The sequence below is a fragment of the Engystomops pustulosus genome, chromosome 1 (assembly GCF_040894005.1).
Source record: "Engystomops pustulosus chromosome 1, aEngPut4.maternal, whole genome shotgun sequence".
NCBI classification, from domain to species: Eukaryota; Metazoa; Chordata; class Amphibia; order Anura; family Leptodactylidae; genus Engystomops; species Engystomops pustulosus.
Window position 1 is genome coordinate 258,553,896 of NC_092411.1, and position 22,388 is coordinate 258,576,283.

A 22,388-nucleotide genomic window follows, 5' to 3' on the forward strand; every position below is an offset into this window, starting at 1 on the left:
AAAGTAATTAATTGTCCTTAAATTAATTACAGGGATTATCATTGCTTCATATAGTCAGTTTTATTCAAACTTTACATTAGATTACTCTCCTTCAACGCCACATGTCATTTCAAAGAGGCTTTCATGCCAAAAGCTGGGAGTCGGCACTAAGACGATCCTTGAATTTCAAGACACGTGTTCTGCTGGATGACGGTAATAGAAAAGTATCTTGCGGACAATGCTCCTGGTTTTCCTAGACTCTGGGCACTGGGGCAGGGGTGGGGAAAAAAATTATTACCCTGCTCCCGGTTGGCACCACCAAAGCAGGTCAGAATATGGCATCACCACAACTGTGCAAAATATGGCACCACCACCACACCAGGACAGAATATGGCATAAACACAGCAGTACAGAATATGGCATAACCACAGCAGGGCAGCATATGGCATAACCACAGCAGGGCAGCATATGGCATAACCACAGCAGGGCAGCATATGGCACCACCACAGCAGGGCAGCATATGGCACCACCACAGCAGTGCAGAATATGGCACCACCCCCACACCAGGGCAGAATATGGTATCGCTACATCAGTGCAGAATATGACATCACCACACCAGGACAGAATATGGCATAAACACAGCAGTACAGAATATGGCATAACCACAGCAGGGCAGCATATGGCACCACCACAGCAGGGCAGCATATGGCACCACCACCACACCAGGGCAGAATATGGTATCGCTACATCAGTGCAGAATATGACATCACCACACCAGGACAGAATATGGCATAAACACAGCAGTACTGAATATGGCATAACCACAGCATTGCAGAATATGGCACCACCACAGCAGTGCAGAATATGGCACCACCACCACACCAGGACAGAATATGGTATTGCTGCAGCAGTCCAGAATATGACATCACCACCAAAGCAGGACGGAATATGGCATATTCACAGCAGTACAGAATATGACATAACCACAGCAGTACAGAATATGGCACCACCACAGTAGTGCAGAATAGAGCACAACTATAAGAGCAGGGCAGAATATGGCACCACTACAGCAGGGCAGATTATGGCTCCACAACAATAACATTGCAAAGTATGGCAGCACCACCACAGCAGTGCAGCATATGAGAGTACCACTACAGCAGTGCAAAATATAATAGAACCACCACAGCATATGACAGTACCACCACAGTAGTCCAGCATATGACAGCACCACCACAGCATATGACAGTACCATCACTGTAGTGCAGCATATGACAACACCACCACAGTAGTGCAGCATATGACAGTACCATCACAGTAGTGCAGCATATGACAACACCACCACAGTAGTGCAGCATATGACAGTTCTACCACAGTAGTGCAGCATATGACAGCACCACCGCAGCATATGACAGTACCACCACAGTAGTGCAGCATATGACAGCACCACCACAGTATATGACAGTACCACCACAGTAGTGCAGCATATGACAGTACCATCACAGTAGTGCAGCATATGACAACACCACCACAGTAGTGCAGCATATGACAGTACCATCACAGTAGTGCAGCATATGACAACACCACCAAAGTAGTGCAGCATATGACAGTTCTACCACAGTAGTGCAGCATATGACAGCACCACCACAGCATATGACAGTACCACCACAGTAGTGCAGCATATGACAGCACCACCACAGTATATGACAGTACCACCACAGTAGTGCAGCATATGACTGCACCACCACAGCATATGACAGTACCACCACAGTAGTGCAGCATATGACTGCACCACCACAGCATATGACAGTACCACCACAGTAGTGCAGCATATGACAGCACCACCACAGCATATGACAGTACCACCACAGTAGTGCAGCATATGACAGCACCACCATAGTAGTGCAGCATATGATAGTACCATCACAGTAGTGCAGTATATGACAACACCACCACCACAGTAGTGCAGTATATGACAGTTCTACCACAGTAGTGCATCATATGACAGTTCTACCACAGCAGTGCAGAATATGGCAGCACAATATAGCATTGTAGGGAAGGGTTGCACCAAAACAGTTTTGTGGACTGTGGCAACGCTACCACACGTGTGCAGAATATGACGGCATCACAACGGTTTTGCAGAATATTACAACGCCACATGTGTGCAGAATATAATAGCACTATTACAGTAGCACAAAAATGGCTGCACTATATAAATTGGTGGTAACAATAATACTCTTTAAATCCTTTGTTTTTGGAATGTAAACACTCATGTAACAGATTCATGTCATTACGTTGTTTAAGCTGTTCTTTAGTTACAGGATTTGCAAAAAAAGTCATTTTTACATAATTTTCACGTTCAATGTCTGTGAATATTTAGCTATAATTTATTCCTTCATGCACTAGTGTGTACAAGCCTTAAAATGAAAAACACAGAGGCTTTGCATGAGAATGTAACCTTTGCATATAGTTTTCTATTATGAAATATGTTCATTTTCCAGGAGGGTTTCTGCTTTAGTCGTCCATGGCTGGAGGGCCTTGTAACGCATTAGCTCCCAACGTAGAGATAGAAACTAGCAGTGAGGAAATTAAACTAATGATGGTTAGCTAGTTGTCACATTTCATCCAGCGGGTCAACAGTTTGGAATTGCATTTCCTCCAAACGCACAAAGCATGGCTTACTCCTTCCTATTTCTAATCATGTCCTTTCCTAGGCAATCAAATTGTGATTTTCTGACTATAACAAAAATAGAAAATGCACTTGTAATAATTTCAAAATGACAAGATACGCTGCCGAGTGGGACTACGCTATTTGAATTTCAGTAAGAGGCAAAAATATCCCTCCAGAGAGAAATTCGCCCTTAGATCAAAAGCTTTATGGCAAATTCAAGGTAAGTCATCACAATAGATTTTCTATCCGCGGACTACGGGAAAAAAAAAATCCCTTTAGCTCAGCTTTTTGGTTCTCGTTCGACTTACATTTAGAATAGGACCAGAGATGAAAGAATACTATTCAGCTTTGCGTTTAGTAAAAGCGACATGCGAACGTCTGCAGCCAATGCTGCAGGGGCTGCGAGGAATACATAGGATTTTTCTGCATCTCTATTTCAAGTGCTCTGTTTCACTACAATGAACCGATAGACCCCCCTAGCGATAATAGGGATGAGGTTTCCGGGCTATTTGTCAAAAGCAATGTGTTTTAAATTTATTTATTTTTTGGTCTCGTGGGTTGTTGAATATTCACGTTGCACCTTTACTGTTTGAGGATTTGTTTGTACATTCATTACCAGATGCTTGGTGGTATTCATGAATGGACGAGCCCCTGAGATTCCTTAATGGCTTGCAGTGGAATTCTTTCATCACAAAGAGAAGAACAGATAAAAGCTTTAGACAGGGGTCAACACCTTCCTTTATAACCTACGTCACCCAGCTCCGATATGTGGCGGGAGGGTTACACATACAATGACTGCACCTTTTTACCTGGAGGAGTGACTAGAATTCAGATGTGATGGTTATCAGGAAGACCTGAGAAGATGAAGGCCCTTTTCTCAGTTGGAGATGACAGCACAGGTGAGCCGTTCTCAAGTGCCCCTTGTCAGATAGAGGTAATTACACAATCTCAGCAAACTGTTGACCACAACGTATTGATTACACCAAGACCACCTCAGGGCAAATTCTTCTCTTTTTCAGTCCTTGATGGTCGTTTTCGTTGTCTGCTTGGAATTTAGATGATGGTCATTCTTGTATAGACAGTGATAATCACATAGGTGAGGTGGGTGTAGGGAGGGAATTAAGGGAAGGTTTCTACATGTTTTATTGCCTATTTATTTTATTTCTTTACAAGAGAAATGTGTGATAGGAATTACAGTTATACAACACATAAAACATTTAACAGAACTCATCTGTAGGTTATCCATTACTGCTTATCAATGAGGAACAATAATCGAAACCGGTGTAAACAAGTTCTGTGGCCTCTTAGGTCTGTTATCCATAAAAAGGATCCGTTACTATAAAAGTTAATGGGGGTATATAGTACTTTTCTGTCTAGCTTGTTGGCTTTGCCAACTTTTCAGACGCACTCCACTGCCGTACAACTTTTTAAGCAGCGATGCCTCTTGGTAGAGGAAAAAAATTATGGCAGTGCAGTGCACCCAAAAAGGTGCATCTGAAATGTTGAACAGCAATGGAGTGCATCAGAAAAGGTGTGCGGCAGTATAGTACACCTAAAATATTACTAAAATACAGCCAGCAAGTCACACAAAATAGTGATATACCCTCAAAGTTTTAAAAGTTCTTAGGACTGGAGGTATTTATGGGTTGTTCAGGCCAGTGCTTCAGTGCTCCCTGCCATTAACAACCGCAATCGGGGATGTTAACTGTTTAAATGCTGCAGGTGCCAGCACCAATCGCGGTTGTTACCGGAGGGAGTGAGCATTTGTTGTTGTGTACGCAAACCAGAATCAAACTTTTAACTTTAGATAGGTCATAAATATGAAAAGAGTGCAATACAGGATGTCAAGTTATGTTGGCAGATTATATAGTGTTAATATCCAATATGCCAGTGACTAAACTGCCTTGTGTGTCCACATCCTTAAACTTATGTACAATTTAGTATAAGGCTGTGTTTAGTCTATGATGGAAAGTATGATGTGGGGAGGGATCCATCACACCATAGATATTAATGGTACCAGATGTAGAGTGATGACTTATAATGGGGTCCATAGGGATCTGTTTTTGGGTATGTAATTTTGATGAAAGTAATACTCCTAATTGTAGGGAACTGCTGCCATAAGCCTCAAATAGATTATAAATCAAACATGGACATAACCAAAGGATACGTATTCTCTCCATAACAGTCTGTAAAGTCAGATTACATGTGTATGATGGAAGATTCTATCGACTTTTTAGGGAAGACCAAAGCAAGACAAAAGAATTATATATATATATATATATATATATATACATAGTATATGGGCATTAAATATTTCTAATCCATACATAAGTACTGTAGACATGTAACTGATGAATGCTTATTGGACATTTGACATTTACAAGCAACGCAGAAGTATAAAAAAAGAACTTAGATAGGGGAAATATTTTTTGAGGATTATTCTGCGAAATTAAGTACAAATCACTTTCCATGATAGGTTTTCATGGATAATATGATTATCTAGGTTTTGTTCCAGTGCAGAATTCTCAATCCTGTTATCATAAGGCTAAACAGAAGCTCCTGCTCTTGTCTGTCAATGTGTGTAGGAAGCGGAGTCATGTTCATTTCAAGTAATAACAAACTATAGTGTTGTAGATTTTCCAAATGATAGAAGAATATTATTTAGTGAAAGGAAGGTCGGGGCAGCTCCAGCACTGCCAGCTCATCTCGGTAATTATGGGCTTATGTATTGTAACTAATTAAAGGTAATAATTAAAGGTATGAGATGAAACTATATGTCGTAACGTACAACACTACAGTCACACCCACCAGCTGTATGATTGATGGAAATGCAACCCTAAGGACATTACTACTAGCTTTATCCATTGCACTCAGTGGTAACCTAAGCCGATATCCAAGGTCATCCTCGAGGTACAAGCTATTATTCCAAGAGACCCGTTATTTTGTAAGAACGGAACAATTTATTCTTGCAAACAGGCATCAGATTGTGAATGACCCATCTCATCACTACTAAAATAATGCTTTGTGCTAACCCCTATTAATGCATGACCAAGCAAATGCTATTCCGACCAAGGAAAACAGAATTATTCTTCAATTGGTTGCCAAATGCCAAACCCGAAACTGGAAATTGCTTGGAGAACTGGGATAATACAGGTCCACTTGGTCAAGGCTACAAGTAGCTTTTGTAAAACCTTCTGAAGACCACATTTTCTTGGTTGCTCTTTTATTATGAGCAAGTGCAGTGAAAAACTAATCACAGATTTCTCACGAGTTACTGCATGTCCTACGCATCTTGTATACACCTTTAATAGGCCATGACAGCTCTCTGCACACATATCATATGAGTGACACTTATAATGTGATAATCAATGTGCCGTCTGCTGTAGTTGAAACAGTACAGAAGTTAACAAGACCTATCATGGGTAGAGTGCTTGCTATCAATTACACTACAATAACGAATATGAATTTCTGCCTGCGCTTCAACATTTAGCCCATTATTACATAGAGATTTTTCCATTCATATTCCCATTGATTTCTCTGTGTTCTTTCTCCATTCATTGACTGGTGCACTTATTAGGCTGGCCATACACATGGACCATTTCAACATCTCTTCCACCCATATACATACAGTACAGGTAGGAATAGTGGAGTCAGGGCCTATCATTCACATCTAGAAGTGGCCTATTTCCCTAAAGAGCAAAAGAATTTGATGTTTTGGATTTCAACATTTCTTTCACGCAACTACTGTAGGGCCAGGCCCTCGTGTACATTAAACGAAACACCAATCACACCAAAATTGGTTAGGCCAACATGTATCTAATGTGTTAATCCTGTAGAAAAAGACAGAGGGCTTTAGTTATCAATTCTTTCAATAATTGGTGGTGGTAGGACAACTGTCGGCCATGTCGATGAGCCGATTGTAGAGATGGTTGTATGATAACCCCACAAGGGATGAAGCTAGACTTTGTTTTTCCTATAATATAGATACCAAAGTGAATGGGAGCTCCAATTGCAGTGTGCAGGATGGATGATACAGCATGGAGAGAGTTGTCTTTTTGCTCTGTGAATAGTGTGGTGGTGCCAGTGGTTAATCATGGGGGTGTTGGGTATTGTACCCATATTGATCACATTTTAAATACCGATAATATGTTACCTTTGCAGTGTGGACATTGACTTACTGCAACTTCTGTATACTACATCTCCTGTAGTACAGTATATTGTCTTATGTTGTCTTAGACTATAATAGCTATACCTATGGATACACTGATCCTTATGGATGACACCCATATATTAACAGGTAAATTAGTTTAATTGCTTCCCTAAGCCAATAATCATAAGTAATTATACTCAGACAGGGCAAGTTTACCAGAACAAAGACCAAACAAATCCCTTCACAAGAGATGGCAATTTAATGATAATTTCCGCTGGTATACACAGGTAATATGGTGGATTGTAAAAATTGTACATTATTATTATTCGCCTAAAGTTTCTTCTTATAGAGCTTTGTTATTTAGGACTGTAACAGTACAAGGTTGATGGTGCTTAAGTATAGAGTATAATGAATTCGACCACATACAATCTAAAGCTGGATACTTAGAACCGATCAAGAACAACGAACTACATCACTTTAGGACAACACAACAGAATTAGGTTGGGTTTCCTAAGGCCAACTGGACAGCAATCTTTCTTGAGGTCTCACCCTTCAGATCTCGACCGATCAAGTCATATTCACTTTTAATTGCTCGGAGTGGTCCTAAATGAAGTAAACCCAAGTGAGTTTACAAGACGGAATAAGGGAAATTGCATTCAATTGGAATAGTCAAGAACATCTTTACCACTGGAGGAACCTCTGGTAATGTGGTGGCCAGTCCAATCACGCATCATCACTCATCTACTGTCGAATTGCTGAAAGATGTGATAAGGTGGCACTGAGCTATGGCTTTTTCTACTCACCTTCACTTGAAAGACCCTTTCACCTGCAAAGGCAATGCACTATTGTGCTATATCTATAAGGCGAACCTAAATTTTTGAATATATAAGAGTAACATTGGTGGAGACCTCCTGACATATGTGTATAGAAAAGTAAAAAAACATTGAACAAGGATCAAAATATGATTACACCACTGAGGTGATCTTGCCCCTTCAGACAATGACTTCTGTTTGTTGTTACTGGTGTCTATGTCGTGATCCAGCTAAATGTAGACCTGAAAACTTGTTTTTATCTGACTGTTTTAAAAATGTGTTACATTCATCAGCATTGAATAACAAATTGATCAGAGCCCCGCTCCTTCCTGGACTACAATTCAGACGCAATAACATGCTTATGTGTAGGATACTAACGTTGTCTTTGTAGAATTAATACAAATACTCAGAAAAACAATATTTTTCACAAACATGTTTGTTTGATATTTTAGTAATGTTGTATAACCTGTAAATGGGCTCAGGTTCATGTAAAAACTAAACCTATGATATGACTTATGATTGAATCTTTGCAGGAAAACAGTTTTTTTTTTTCTTTTTGTTTATTCAAATAAATATTTTGGTGCATCATCGGGGTAGCTACAAGGCCCAGAACAACATCTCTTGCCAAGTTTTACAGAGGGAGCAGGGTATTGACCATCAAGGAAGAATAGTAGACACTAGGCTTGACATGTCAAACACAAGGCCCGTGGGCCAAATCCAATCCACCACCTTATTTTATGTGGCCCACATGATCAGTAGCATGCAAACTACTAATTTACCAGGATGCAGCACCACAACAGCTACGGGCGAATTTTCAAAAAAGTTCTTGCCATGAAATGACCCTAGGACATAAAACTGACATGCAGTCTTTACATGAGGTACCAAACCACTGCTCCAAATGTTCTGCTCAATGGTAAGGAAGAGATTGTTTGGGCTTAAATCGGTAGGCAAAGGAAAATAAAAGAATTGTTGTTCAATCAGATTTTTTAAACGCAACCCATGGGTTGATGTGGCGGTCGGTGTCTTTGGCATGGACACCCTTGCAGTTGGCTGTGAAACTCAATGCTCTGGAGCTCATAGCAGATTTTCTGAAGAAAGACAAGCTTTTGGTACTGGAAACATCTCCTACTAGCCCATATCAGGGAGCTGTCAGGGTCCACCTTAAAAACAATGGCGAACAGGTGTGTTCCAGGTGTTATATGTAAATGTTAAAATTGAGACCCCTCCCCAACTAAAAAAAAAAACACAGGTGTGGGATTAAGTGACAGCTGCTCTTTAAATTTTACTTCCAACTCACCTGAAAATTATAGGATAAAATGCAGGCATTCTGTTTTGGCTTGCATTAAATCCATTGTTACCCGTGTTCTCCTAGTGAGACTGGATACTATGGACAGGACATCCTGTTCAGGATCATTTCAAAGTATATTCTAATAATCCTTATTTTTTTTAAAAACTTTTTCTTTCTCCTAAATAAGGTAATTATCTTATTATCTTGTTTCTTGGTAGCATACATAATCAAGTAAATACTTTTATCTTAACTTACTAAGCCTGGAGGTAAGCAACCACACCTGGAATGCAGTTTAATGGCGGGCGCGCCTGTCACAACATGTGATCAACAAAGACAACCTCATCTACACAATTAAAGCATGATGACTAGTAGTCTACCCTTCATTTACAGATGGTAAATTGAATGAATTTTAAGAATTAAAATAAAAAAATAGATTATTCAAAAAAGAGTAAACAATTTTGAATAAAACATTTAAAAATAAACTCACACATATAAATACAAAAACAATAAAAATAAGTGCGAAACTTCTTTTTAAACCTTTTTAGAATGTATAATGGACAATGTCAGACTGTTGCCAGAAACTCTATGATTGGTTGCCATTTCTAATTATCTTTAGTGGCCTCATTATGAAAATAATTATTTAAAATTAAAACAACAAATTAAAAAGTGAATAAATAATAACTAGCATCATTTATTTTAATAAAGATTATTTTTTTTCCTCCTAGGCTACTCCTAAGTTACTGTAATAATGTCTCAAAATTTATGCAATTTAATGCTAAGCCTCTCAAATCTGTGGACTTATTTTTACATTTTTTTTCCCTTTCAGTCAGGAATGATTTTTCTTTTTATCCTTCAATTTTGCACCAACAGCAGATCATGAAGTCTTAGGAAGTCATTAAGTATTTCTAAAACCTTTAAGAATGTCTTAGGCACAGTACATTTTGGTTAACTCCATACATGTCAGACGTAGCTTTAGATGGGTTTTTAATGGTTTACCCAACACAGTAGTAAAACAGACAAATATAACTAGGTTTTAATATAAAAATCACTTTATTCGTCAAATGTGCACGGCATTTGCAATTACAGCAGTTTGTTTTTCAGAAACAATAAAAAGTTTTGCATGATGTCTCATAAATACGTCATTGTACAAAAGAAGGCTAAATGTTTGCGCTGTAAAATATTCAGATGTACTAATAAAAAAAAAATGAAAGTACTCAAACCAAAACAAAAGTAAGATAGATCTTAAATAACATGATATACTGATTGGACGGGAATATCCCATATTTTGCACTTTTGCAATCACTTACAGTTTGCGTTTCCCTTTTGGCCTAGTAATAAAAAAAAACAAAAAAAAAATTGTTGTAATGGAACGGCCCAACGCTATGGGGATTTTAATTTAAATCCTTACACAATATAAAGATTGAATTCCCATTCCTACCTTTTGTTATGGCCCAAAAGGAAACATTACCAGGTAACAAAGCTTAATGAATCACCTCCTATGAGACCCACTGGTTACAGGCTCTTGCAACACACAATAAAATTTTACTGTAAAAACAATAATTAGTTTCTTTTTAGTTTGTACCTATATCGGTTTTGATATTTCAGTTTCACTTCAGAGCAGAATTAACTCCACCGAGGATTGCACTTATATGAGTAATAGCTCAGTCAAGAGCAGCATTTATCACAATTTTGGCCTTTCATGTTTTCCTTACAAGGAATAATCGCTTTCAAATTTGAAATGATGAAAGAGAAATTTGTTTTCCTTTATGTTTTACTATGAAAGGCCGAAAAACTTTGATAAACAAAAGACACTTTTTTTAGGGTACAGCAAACTTCAATGAAGAAGAAACTGGGAAGATTTAGAAACGGACACAGGATTTTTGAACATGTGCTGTATTTCATAAATGTTTGAAACAAGTTTGTAAACTTGCTTGAGAAGGGGGTGTGGCTTGGTAGAAATGTAGCGGCAAAGCTTAGAGAAATGGCATGGCGCTGAAATCACCCCAATGTCGGCAATTAAATGATCTAAAGTAAGCCAACGCTGAAGTGGTAAATGTAAAAGTATTAGACAGTTTTACTAAATCAGTCTCCATGTATTTTGTTTATTTAGAATAAAGGCAATGTCATGCTATTAAAGGGGTTATCTGGGAAAAAGTTTATTTATGGTTGGGGTTGTATAAAAAAAAAACAAATCTCTTATACTTACCTCTCTCCTCACTACTGTTCACCAGTCGCAATGCCCATTACTGTCAGTCTCTTTTTGTAAAATTTGTTACAGCATTTGTTTCAGGCTGCCGTGGGCACGTAGTTGTAGTCAGGACAGCACTGAGGCCTCTGTAAATGAGCAGAGACTGGCAGTGATAGACTGCAAAGAGTCTGACTGAGAGAGTTATGTAAGAGGTTTATTGTTTTAATACACCCCCAGCAATAAATACAACTTTTTACTAATCCTGGACAATCCCTTTAAAGTAATCCCCATTTAGCTATGTGTATGTATCATTGCTAGCTGGTTTTAAGAAACCAGGAACATACAAGATATGAAAACTTATCTAACATGCTTTCTGAGATTTGAATGAGTAAAGAATAATGTTCTCCTATCTGTCCTTCTAGATCAGTGATGGCAAACCTTTTAGAGACCGAGTGCCCAAACTACAACAAAGACCCGCTTATTTATCGCAAAGTGCCAACACAGAAATGTAATTTGTGATTTATACTCCCTTCTCTGTCACAGTTTTCATTGATACCAGCACCTGAGGAGACCAATAAAGCAGAAAATAGTCCCAGGTAGAGCTGTCACTTTAAAATAGCTCTGTGCACAGCAAGTCCTGGGCTGTCTGGGACTGCAGGAAGATACCTGGAGTCATCTCTGGTGATGGCCTGGGTGCCCACAGAAAGGGCTCTGAGTGCCACCTCTGGCACCAGTGCCATAGGTTAGCCACCACTGCTCTAGATCATTGTAATTATCTTCACTGCCCATCATCACTACCAGGATCTGGATAGAATACCTACGGACCTTAAGAGTAGCCTCTTACAAATTAAGCACCTGGTAGGGAAAGGTCTATTCCAGAAACATCTACTGGTGGCTTACTTCTCCTGAAAATAGGAAAATGTAATGTGTTAATATCCAACTGACCTATCATTCTCCTACCCAACATTTGCCTTCTAAGAAAAGTTGGAAAACTATAGCACATGTTGTTTGTCTGGTGGAACAAAAATTGGTCTTATTTCTATCATCTCTACTATGGTGCAATAGGCCTGTTTTTATCCATATTTCCATTATGATTCAACATAATCGGTTTATATTTGGCTGCATTCATACAAGTCAGATTGATGGCTAAACTTTGTGAGGTAGTTATCCTGTTCTGAAAGAAACAAGTTCTTATTGGCATCAGGACAAAAATAAAGATATCCCCAGTAGATGTTCTACCACCACTTTCATTTTATGTTCACAACCCAAGAGCACAGTTGACCGAGCCTTGGCTCATGGCCATTTTGCATGACTTTGAAATCGAATTTGAAATCGAATTTTGTGTAGCACAATTAACACCTTTTTCTAGTACCTTTTAGTGAAATTACTAATGCAATATAACAATAAATATTTGAGTATTTCCCCCAAATATATAGGCAAATATAATTTTGGAAACCCTTTACTACAAATTTCTAAATATTTTTTGTCAATTAAAATAAAAATTAATTGTACCATATTGTGCCATTTCATACAACTAATTATAATCAGTAAAAAAAAAACTAAAAAAATATACATTCCAAAATATTTTCTGACCATTCTGTTTTTCATGATCATGGTTTACCCCAGTGATTGCATAATTTGCACATTATTAATATACCACCGATACAATTTAGTGCATTTTAACAAATTAAGTGCTTGGTCGCAGATGAAAGCTAGCCATACACTTTACATAACTGTCAGCTGGCAGCCATTGCTTACAGGACTGGTAAAAACATGCATGCTTCATTTGACTTAGCATTCATGTGTTTACAATAGGGAGAGTAGGAAATAATCCATTGCCAGGTATTGTTGGCAGTACATTTTTCCTCAATAACCCATAAAATCCAAAATGCTTTCACGACAACAGCATACACAATCTGTGGTCATCTGACCCCATCAAAAACGGTATGTTCACTGACTGTCATCTAATGAGCATAGCCAACTTTATACTATTTGGGAGCATATATGCCTCATGTTAGCAATGCAGACAAAATAGTGTGTGTTGCCCATGCAAACAAAATTAATTCCATCACCTTACCAGGCAAGCCTGGCCATTCATACTGGATTAGGCCTCACGCACACAACCTTAAATGTGTGGCGTAAGCTAGCTGCTTACAGTAGCCAGCTCACGGTGGCACACACTGGGGGTGACTTACATTGTCTGGTTTCTTTTACTACTTTCTGATACCTAGTTGTCCCAGTTGAGATGTATTTGTCTCAGCTGATATGAATTTGTCCCAGTTGAGACTTACTTGTCTCTGCCTCAACTGCAACAAATAAGTCTCAAAAAGTAGTAAATAAAACCAATGTATTGGTATATTGCCCCATATGTACTATGAGCTACAGACAATGGGGCACATTTACTAAGAACAATGCAGTGTATGCACAGTTTGCCTGTGTATAGTACAGAGTGCACCAGATTCAGGATTTCTGGCGCACATTCTGCATGAATCTGGCACCCTCTGCCCTACCAGAGTGCACCACGGTTTTATTGTTCAGCTATAACATAGGGCATGCAACACAATTCTGTTGGACTTTACATGTTAAATCTGGCACACGGTCCGACTAAGCACTAGAACGCCCCATTCAGTACAGAAATTTGGGTTGCATGAAGACTAGTGCAGCTGCGCCACAAAAGGGTCCTGTGCAATGCAAATGTGGTGCAGACACTTCTTAAATACTTGTGCAAGCAGTTTGCACTAAAAAAAATGTGCAAAATCCGACAGAAAACTGGTGCACAACCCTTAGTAAATGTGCCCCCATGGCTGTTGACTTGCAGGCCGGAAACTGAATGTGGTCATGTGCTTGAAGCCTTTCCATTAGCCAAAAATGTATATAGAGCAACTGCCAGGGAAATTTAGAAGCAGCTTTTTCCCCTTTCCCATATACAAAAATGAGCTACGTGATTACAGATGGTGACATCAAGAATGATCGCTGCTGACTTCACCTTGGATCAGCAAACAGCAATGAAATCCATAGGTCTAAAAAGTCAATAAAATACGTTCCCACACGATTTGATTTTTGTTTGCACTGCTTTTCTAATATGAGGCAGTACATGTTTCGGAGGCACATATTAATCAGATTTCCATTACAAATTCCAAAAAATGAGATTGTTTTTCACAAATTAGAAATGTTTGATATGCTAATGAGATTGTTTACTGCAAAACAAAGGTAGAATTGCTCTGACATCTTCTCCAAACTGTAGCAAGTCCTGAACGTAGAGCTCCTCTCTTTCTAATTCATAAATCGTAGACTTTCCGCAAAAAATATAGTCACATATTTGGCTGTATGGTCAGACCCATACAAAATCTTTGGAGGAGGTACCAACTCTGTTATTGAAAGCTATTTTATAATATATGTATTATATTATACAGGTATAATACATAATCCAATATATGATTCTTTTAGAGGGGAACTTCCATGATTTCTTAGACACAAGAAGTACAATATGTCCAAAAATTCAAGTAGACAAGACTCTCTTCCTATGGCTCTTAACTGTTCCTCATTTTCTAGGTGCCACTAGTTGAGCCTTGATAGGATTTTGTGAAGATGCTTATATCTATCACACTTGTGGCTCCCTTTAGAAGTTAAGTGTTTGTCCAGAATTAGAAGAAAGGGTTTGCACAAAGAGTACCAATTTTGCACATAGGGTCAAGTCAATAATATACCAGACCCATCTTATGACAAACATTGGGAAAATAAATTATTCCAGGACAACCCATTTAACTTCAAATGAAACAGACTTGTATTTTCTGATTCTATTTTATCTTTGCCCAAGAACTTGTACCAAAAAGTCAACCATATTTAACTTTATTTATCTACGTAAACTGACCTGCTCCTCCTGTATCCATTGCACCAAAGAAGCCCAATCTGTAGACCAGTGGTCTATCTGACATAACCTATCTAATAATACATTATGAATCTATTGGTAGTGCATTCACTTGTTTAAATTAAGCCAAGCAAAAAAGTTGCTTTTTTTACGTTTAAAAAAAAAGAAAGAAAAATACAAAAAAATTGAAAAATTCCGTGTTCAAAGTGTAGACATGCATTATTTTCAGCAACACCATTAGTCTCAAGCTTTAAATTAAAGCTCAGATTTTTTTTTTTCTCGTTTTTTTTTCCCCCTTATATATCTATAATAAATATTCATCTTTATATAATAAATATATTTTATTGGTTCATTTTATAAGAAAATAAAAATGTTCCTTCTTAAGTCCTCGTCGTTTCCTAGCCAACGGTTGCATGAAAAGTACATAACAATTAACAAACCATTTGTAACATTGTACATTTCAGATATCACAAGAGGTTATAAGCATTCAGAGAACAAAAAAAGAAAAAAATCAAAAATGAGTGAACGGTTTTTTTTTTTTTTTTTGTAATAAGGCAAGTATAAACGTAATACTTTAAAAGGAGTTTTACATGTCTTTAATTGTATATATAAATGGTTTTCAAGGCTCTCCAGTGTTTCCGATGCGCGTCAACTTGAAGCTTCTTTCATAATTTTTAGGCAGCAGAGTCGCCCTATACACACTTATCAGAGCGACTCTATGCAAAATTGTCCCACAATCCCATTTTCTAGCTCTTTAAGACAGATATTTTTCAAGATCGCAGCTGAGGTTCACAGGAGGAGTGTGCAGTGACCTGTGGATAAATAGAGGTCTTTCAGTTTCAAGTTTAATTATCCCCAATGAATGAGGACTAGCAAAATGATATAAAAATTATAAACACCTAAAAAAATATTGCAAGCTCTGCCAGAGAGTATTGGAATTTCCAGTATCATTACAGGTAAAATTTATTGCATAGAGCAAATGAAAAGATGCCTATCCATGTATTTGCCTGTCATTAGGTTACACAGGGCACCTAGCCGCAGATACATTATAATTACCGGCAGCAGAATGATTTAGGATGACAAAATAAGGGACTGCATTGCAATTGCCAGCACATGAAGAAACAGCATAGAAACATTCTCAGAAAATAACAGGGTTATCCATTTAATAATAAAAACTCTACAGGAGAAAAAAAGAAATAAAGAAAAATAGGAGAAACAAAAATAAAGCTAAAAAAAAGAAAGGTCAAAGAAATTAAAAGTAACAAGTAAAAAATAAAGTAAAAAAAGAACAATAGGGAAAAAAAGTGATAAGAAAATAAAAGAAAAAAAAAAGAAAAGAAAAAAAATATTTAGGGTTTTCCAAACTATTTTTTAAACTGCTATTATATATTGCTATATTTTTACTATTTTGGATTTACATAAGGTTTTCAAAGAGGTATTCCAGGGTTTATGTCATTGATCACTTTTCCTTAGGATTATTATTGTCACATTGGCAGGTGATACCAACTGATCAGCTGTTTGAAGAGACAAATTACCGAGCAAATTGCTATACATTGCATAAAGGCTGTATTTGGTATTGCAGGTATGTCCCATTCACTTGAATGGGAGTGAACTATAGAAAGACCATGTGATCAACAGACTTGACATTACAAACCTGTGAGTACACACTGGAGTGCAGTGTCTACACCAATACCAATCCAAAATGTAAAAAAAAATCCAATTTTTTTTTTAGAGTGACACTTAAAGGACATTTTAGGGGTGGTAGACTGTCCCCAAAAGTTTGCTCGTTACCTTAGGGGTGACAGGGGACCTCTGGCATGCTCCAGGTTGTGCATGCTGAAATATTCACTTGTAACTTTTATGTAAATAAGGAGGAGGAACTCGTTTGGCTACCCGAGTGCCCCCTGACTCTGTCGGAACCTAATATATGCACACCCCCTCATCTCTATTCATCTTTGGCACCAGTGGGAAGTGCTGCAGACAGGTAGTTCCTGCAAGATTAGCAGACAGCCGTGTGACATCAGCAGATGTCTGCAGAGCTTCCCACCGGCGCTGAAGATGAACAGAGATGAGGGAGCGTGCATATATTAGGTCAAAACTGAGCCAGGGGCGCTCAGGTAGCCGAACGGTGAGTGCCTCCGGCTCATTTACATAAAGTTTATAAGTGAATATTTCTGCATACTAGATGGGCGGGATCATGCAGCGGTCCCCTGATACCCCTAAGGTAATGAGCAAATGTTTGGGACAGTCTACCACCCCTAAATGTGGTGGTAGATGTCCTTTAAAAAATATATCTCGACCTACATACAAATTCAATTTAAGAACCAGTCTACAGAGCCTATCTTGTTCATAACCCGGGGACTGCCTGTAATTAAAAAAATTTAACCTATTTTGAAATATAACTTTACTACTATGCCTTCAATATCTTCATTAAATTTTAGTAGGCAGCAATTAAATGATCTGAAAATACATTAAAGGAAATCTACCATTTGATTTGATGCATTATGAACCTAACATACCTTGAGAATGCTGTAGCTACACTGATGCAGAATCATATCTTAGTTAATCGCTGTGCTGAGTGGTTTTGCTGACAAAATAGATGTAACATTATGTTAATGAAGCTCTGTCACTTCTATGGCTCCTTTAGTGCTTCTCCTAGCATGTGAGTTTTTCTCTGCAGGAGATGATGTAATCACTTTTCTCCCTGCCCGACAGAATAATCAATTGCTGTGCCATCCCCCAGTGCTGTGTATGAGTGATCCAGCTCAGGTTGATTAGTCAGTCAGCCATGCTGATCCAGCTTTCCCAAGTTCCTGAATGTTATAATAGTTTTTTCAGAAAAACCACTCAGCTCAGGGATTAACCAAGATATGATTCTGCATCAGTGTAGCTACAGCATTCTCAAGGTATGTTTGCTTCATAATTCATCAAATCAAATGGTAGGTTTCCTTTAAATAAACATGGACATAACACATGAGACCTAGGACCCACTTTAAACTAGGCAATTTTTTTGTGATATTAAATTACACAGTGGAATTTGTTGGCTATATACAAATAAAGATTATTATTAAATATTACTCGAATGTGCTTTTGCAGTGATGTAGTGAGTGGTGAGCAGGACATGACGATCAGTGCTGAAAATTGCAAATCGAACATATTAGTGCAGCATTTGGTCTGACTTTTATCCATCTCTTCTTCCATCTTAACTTAAAAGTCACTAAGTTTTCAACAAACTTTGCATAAATCAATAGTACAAGTGGATATAAGAAACTTTGTAACATATCTTTTCAAAGGAAAATACTTATCAGGCTTACCCCCAACCCCTACACTTCAAAAATTTCATTTTCAGTCTAAAAATTTTTTCCTGAATTTAAGTTACTCTGCAGCTCAAAAACGTATCAGATTACATCAAAGTCTATGGGGAGAGGATGAAAGGAGTGAGCAGGAGCTGCAAGGGATGAAAAACAAAGGCACAGGCTTCTAGAGTTAAATAATAATAATATATTTTTTATATAGTAAGTTTCTGTCTCACCTCAAGTGCTTTTTTCATGTTAGTAGTGGCCTCTTGAGTGAGACAATATTGGTCTCTTGAGTGAGACAAATATTTATGGAGTAGATTCTCTACTTTCTGTGTGCAGTGTATGGGAGACATCATATCAGCTAGTCTCCACCCACCAGCAGCAAAACTGCTTTCATGACCATAAATAATGTTATTCCTCATGTACACACACTGTAGTTTTGATGTAAGCAAAGTCTGTTGAAAGATAAGTTGGACATAAACATTGTTTATAGATCTGTCATAGATCTGATGAGTGTGAAAGAAGCCTGATGGTTACCTACTACCAGCCAAGTGCTATAAGTGCATGTCTGTGATAGTCACCCTCTGCCCACTACAATAATCTTGGCTCCTTCCCTCAAGTCTTTGGAAAAGGGTTTCGAACCCATAATCTAGCGATTGACAACAGCTCATTTTAGTGATTGGGGTGGATCATTCATAATGATGGAATTAGATCACAACAGTTGGGTCATGGGTCATCAAGAAAAAAAACAAAATAATATGATATAATAAACCACTATACATGTGAAGACTTAGATTAGGGATCTGCGAACCTATCCGTAGATTCAGTACCAATCTGCCACTTTTTAGACACTGAATTAGAAGCCAAATCTTTTAAAATGGTAGCTAGCTATACTGTCATTAGGGAGGGACCATATGAGAGGGAAAGTAAAAAAAAAAAAATATTATAAAAAATTAAAAAAATTGTATAGGACTAGGGATGTGCAGACCCGTTAAGGTTTGGGTTGAAACTCTCACCAAACTGGTAAGACCTGCGATCGGTGGTGGCATTGATCATAGATGTTACTTTTTAAATGCCGCCGGCAAAGCCAGTGGACTTGGTGGACTCATCAATATATAAGACCTTTTCATGCAAAATCTTTGTTTCAAAAGGCCAGAGGGACTTCTATATCAATTTCCAGGACAGCTGGACTAACATAGTTTCTGAAAGAATATATTCGGACCCGAACAGAATCTTTTGAAAAGTTTGATGAAATTTCAAGCAAGCAAATCTTGAAATCTTGAGTTGATCTCTGGGGGGGGGGGGGGGCGGTTGAGGGATATATTTATTCTTTTTTATAGTATATGAAATATGGATATCCTGTGTAATGAATATAATATTGCAGTATAAGATCAATTTACCCTGATCAGCACTGAACCATCTAGGCCTAAATAATGCAAGTTGATCGCTTTCATATTTATGATCACTACAACACAAAGCACATATCATAAATCAACCACAAAAGCATATAAATAATGAACTGTCCATCTATGAAACAGTTTAACACGGCTTATCAATAATTCATTGTTGTGCAAACTTTCATCTTTTTAATGTTTTGAGTGGAGCTTTATTGTGCTTGTGTTTTTATTGATGGAGAAGTGTTTATTTTTACGCTGCGGTATGTCCATGCTGTACTTTTATGACATCTGGCTGCTGCTTTCCACACCCTAATAAATAATGTAATGCGGAGCTTAGCACAAAGCAAACAGAGCTTGCAATTTTCAGATCTAAGTAGAAAATTTATATCACGGTGGTAAAAATATATGTGACCTTATACTCTGAGGATGGCATGTATCATCTTTAGCGGTGATAAAGTTTACATTTCCAGTGTGCAAATAAAAGGATTTACGTATAAGCTGCCATTTTAAATTCCAATTTTATGTTACTATTTTAAATCACAGGGGAAATTTAAAGAAGAAATGTATAAATTTAGCTCAGATATATAAGCGTTAGACTTGGTATTGATCTCTAATAGGCTCTGTGTCAGGATTTGGTCCCAAAGGCTACAGGTCGGAGGTTGATGAGCTATGGGGGCTGTTTGTATGTCTATGGCTCATCTCTAAGGGCAGGCTATAATCATAGATAAAATCAGATGTTTTAAATATATAACAGTATAAGATCTTTCTTAGTTTCTGCTTAAGAATTTTTAAAATTAATTGAAAAAAAAAAATGTATGGGATTAAGCAGGATCACAAAACAGTTGTGTAGTGAAGTGGATGGGTAAGCAGGTGTCCAGTTACTTTAAAGCTCCTTATGTTTGGTGGCAACGGGATATGGTCTTACATAAAAGTACAAGGCTTAGATTGGTTCTACATATATAGTTGTTTGTTGAAGGCTCACTTTCCAAATCCTTCCTTCCCCCCTTAAGCATGCGTAACCTAGATCACCTGTCAATGCTCTACCCACTCTTAACCACCTTAAAAGCAAAAATCTAGAGAATGTTCAAATCAAGATGTTTGCCAACTTCTTGGGGCACCTTAATATACATTAGATGGTTGATGCATCTAATTTTGAATCAATGGTTTTGGTCCACATTCATTTAATGTGCAAAGCCGCTATTAGATAAGTAGTTGGGAAGGGTTTTTTATGGAAGAAAGTTTCCAAAGATGTGTCTGGTCTGAGGCCTGTTATAGCAGGAAGGCCTCTGTTGTCAACGAGGTCTAAAAATCTCAGAAGATTTATCAATATTTGTTTTGGATGAAGGATTTCCCCAACAGCGGATTTGCATTAAATGAGTATGCATACTGGATTTCAACATGACCATTCTTTCAAATATATTTTTTAAGAGGGTTACTCTTTCCATTGGCTATTAAAGGAAACCTACCACTTCCGATGGTGGTTATAAGCTGCAAATGCGGTGCACCAGCTCATGGTGAGCTGGTGCCGGCGCTTATTTTCGTAATGTTTTTAAACAGATGTAAAGTGTTTAAATGCTTTATTAATCTTTATATACAAGTAACTTCACTGCACAGTGGTCCGCGCTCGGCGCACCATGCGCGCGACTGCTTCCTATTCAGGCGCATGAAGTGGTCGCGCACATGGTGCGCCGAGCGCGGACCATGGTGTGGTGAAGCTACCTGTATATAAGGATTACTAAAGCATTTAAATGCTTTACTTCTGTTTAAAAACATTACGAAAATAAGTGCCGGCACCAGCTCACCCAGAGCTGGTGCACGGCATTTGCAGCTTATAACCACCATCGGAAGTGGTAGGTTTCCTTTAAATGTGAATATCCATCTAAAGGCACTTAAACCTCCTATACAAATTATATTTTGGATATTATAATTGGATGAAACTGCTAATCTTGGCTGGCTTAGCCAACCATCTAACGTGCACGGAGGCCCCAGCACTTGCCCAATAGCCAATATCAGCTAATGACATGTACTTTTTACACCAAGCCGATCCTGCACGTATAAAGGCAGCTGGTGTTCATAGTACACATCAGATAAATTAATGGCAATTGGTAATTTGGCATATAGGGGACTTAATTTTTCTTGGACATCAACAGTCTTGGTTGTAATCTGAACAAAAATGTTGTAACATGTTGTTTATCTGAGGGTATTTTGAAGATATCTGGGCACCTTGGTAGGACATGCGTCTTCTGCTAATAATGTCCAAACTTAGCAGACTTAGGTGCCAGACTATAAATACTAGTACAGGCAGAAAGTTGTCTTCAACATGGCAGAGGCTCCACATGCACATTGAAAAACATGAGTACCATATTACGACTAATTATTATTCTGCCGGCTCTGCGGTAATGATACTTAAACTTTTACTCTAGCTACAGAATACGAGTCACCTTTTTTTTCTTTTTCCTTTTTTTTTAAATCATAAAAAAGATATCATGTCAAAAAATAATGAGCATGGCATGTACTTTTAGCCTTGCTGTAAGAATATTTCATATAGGCAATTAATTCCCGAGCTCAGGAAGTATATAGTTACGTATAAAACGGATTCACTTCATTTCTATTAATGTTCATTTTAATGAATCTACGAAGACTTGTTAATAAGTAAATTACGATGCCTCAAGGAACCTAACACTGGACGAGACCACAAGTAAGAAGCCTCGATACACCGTGCCAAAATAGAGCAGCTTT

At 37.9% G+C, this 22,388-nt stretch overlaps 1 protein-coding gene across 9 annotated transcripts in view; it reads right to left on the minus strand.

Moving 5' to 3' along the window:
* Positions 1-22,388, minus strand: part of PCDH7 (protocadherin 7) — a 620,030-nt gene that overhangs the window by 572,492 nt on the left and 25,150 nt on the right. For 2 of the 9 annotated variants that reach the window (XM_072125978.1, XM_072125981.1), the window contains one exon: positions 15,481-15,765. The exons of the other annotated variants lie outside the window; for them this stretch is intronic. In XM_072125978.1, coding sequence (XP_071982079.1) covers positions 15,724-15,765 — 42 coding nt within the window. In that variant the 3' untranslated portion in view covers positions 15,481-15,723. Of the gene's footprint in view, positions 1-15,480; positions 15,766-22,388 lie in introns of those variants that run through there. 9 annotated transcript variants of the gene reach the window in all.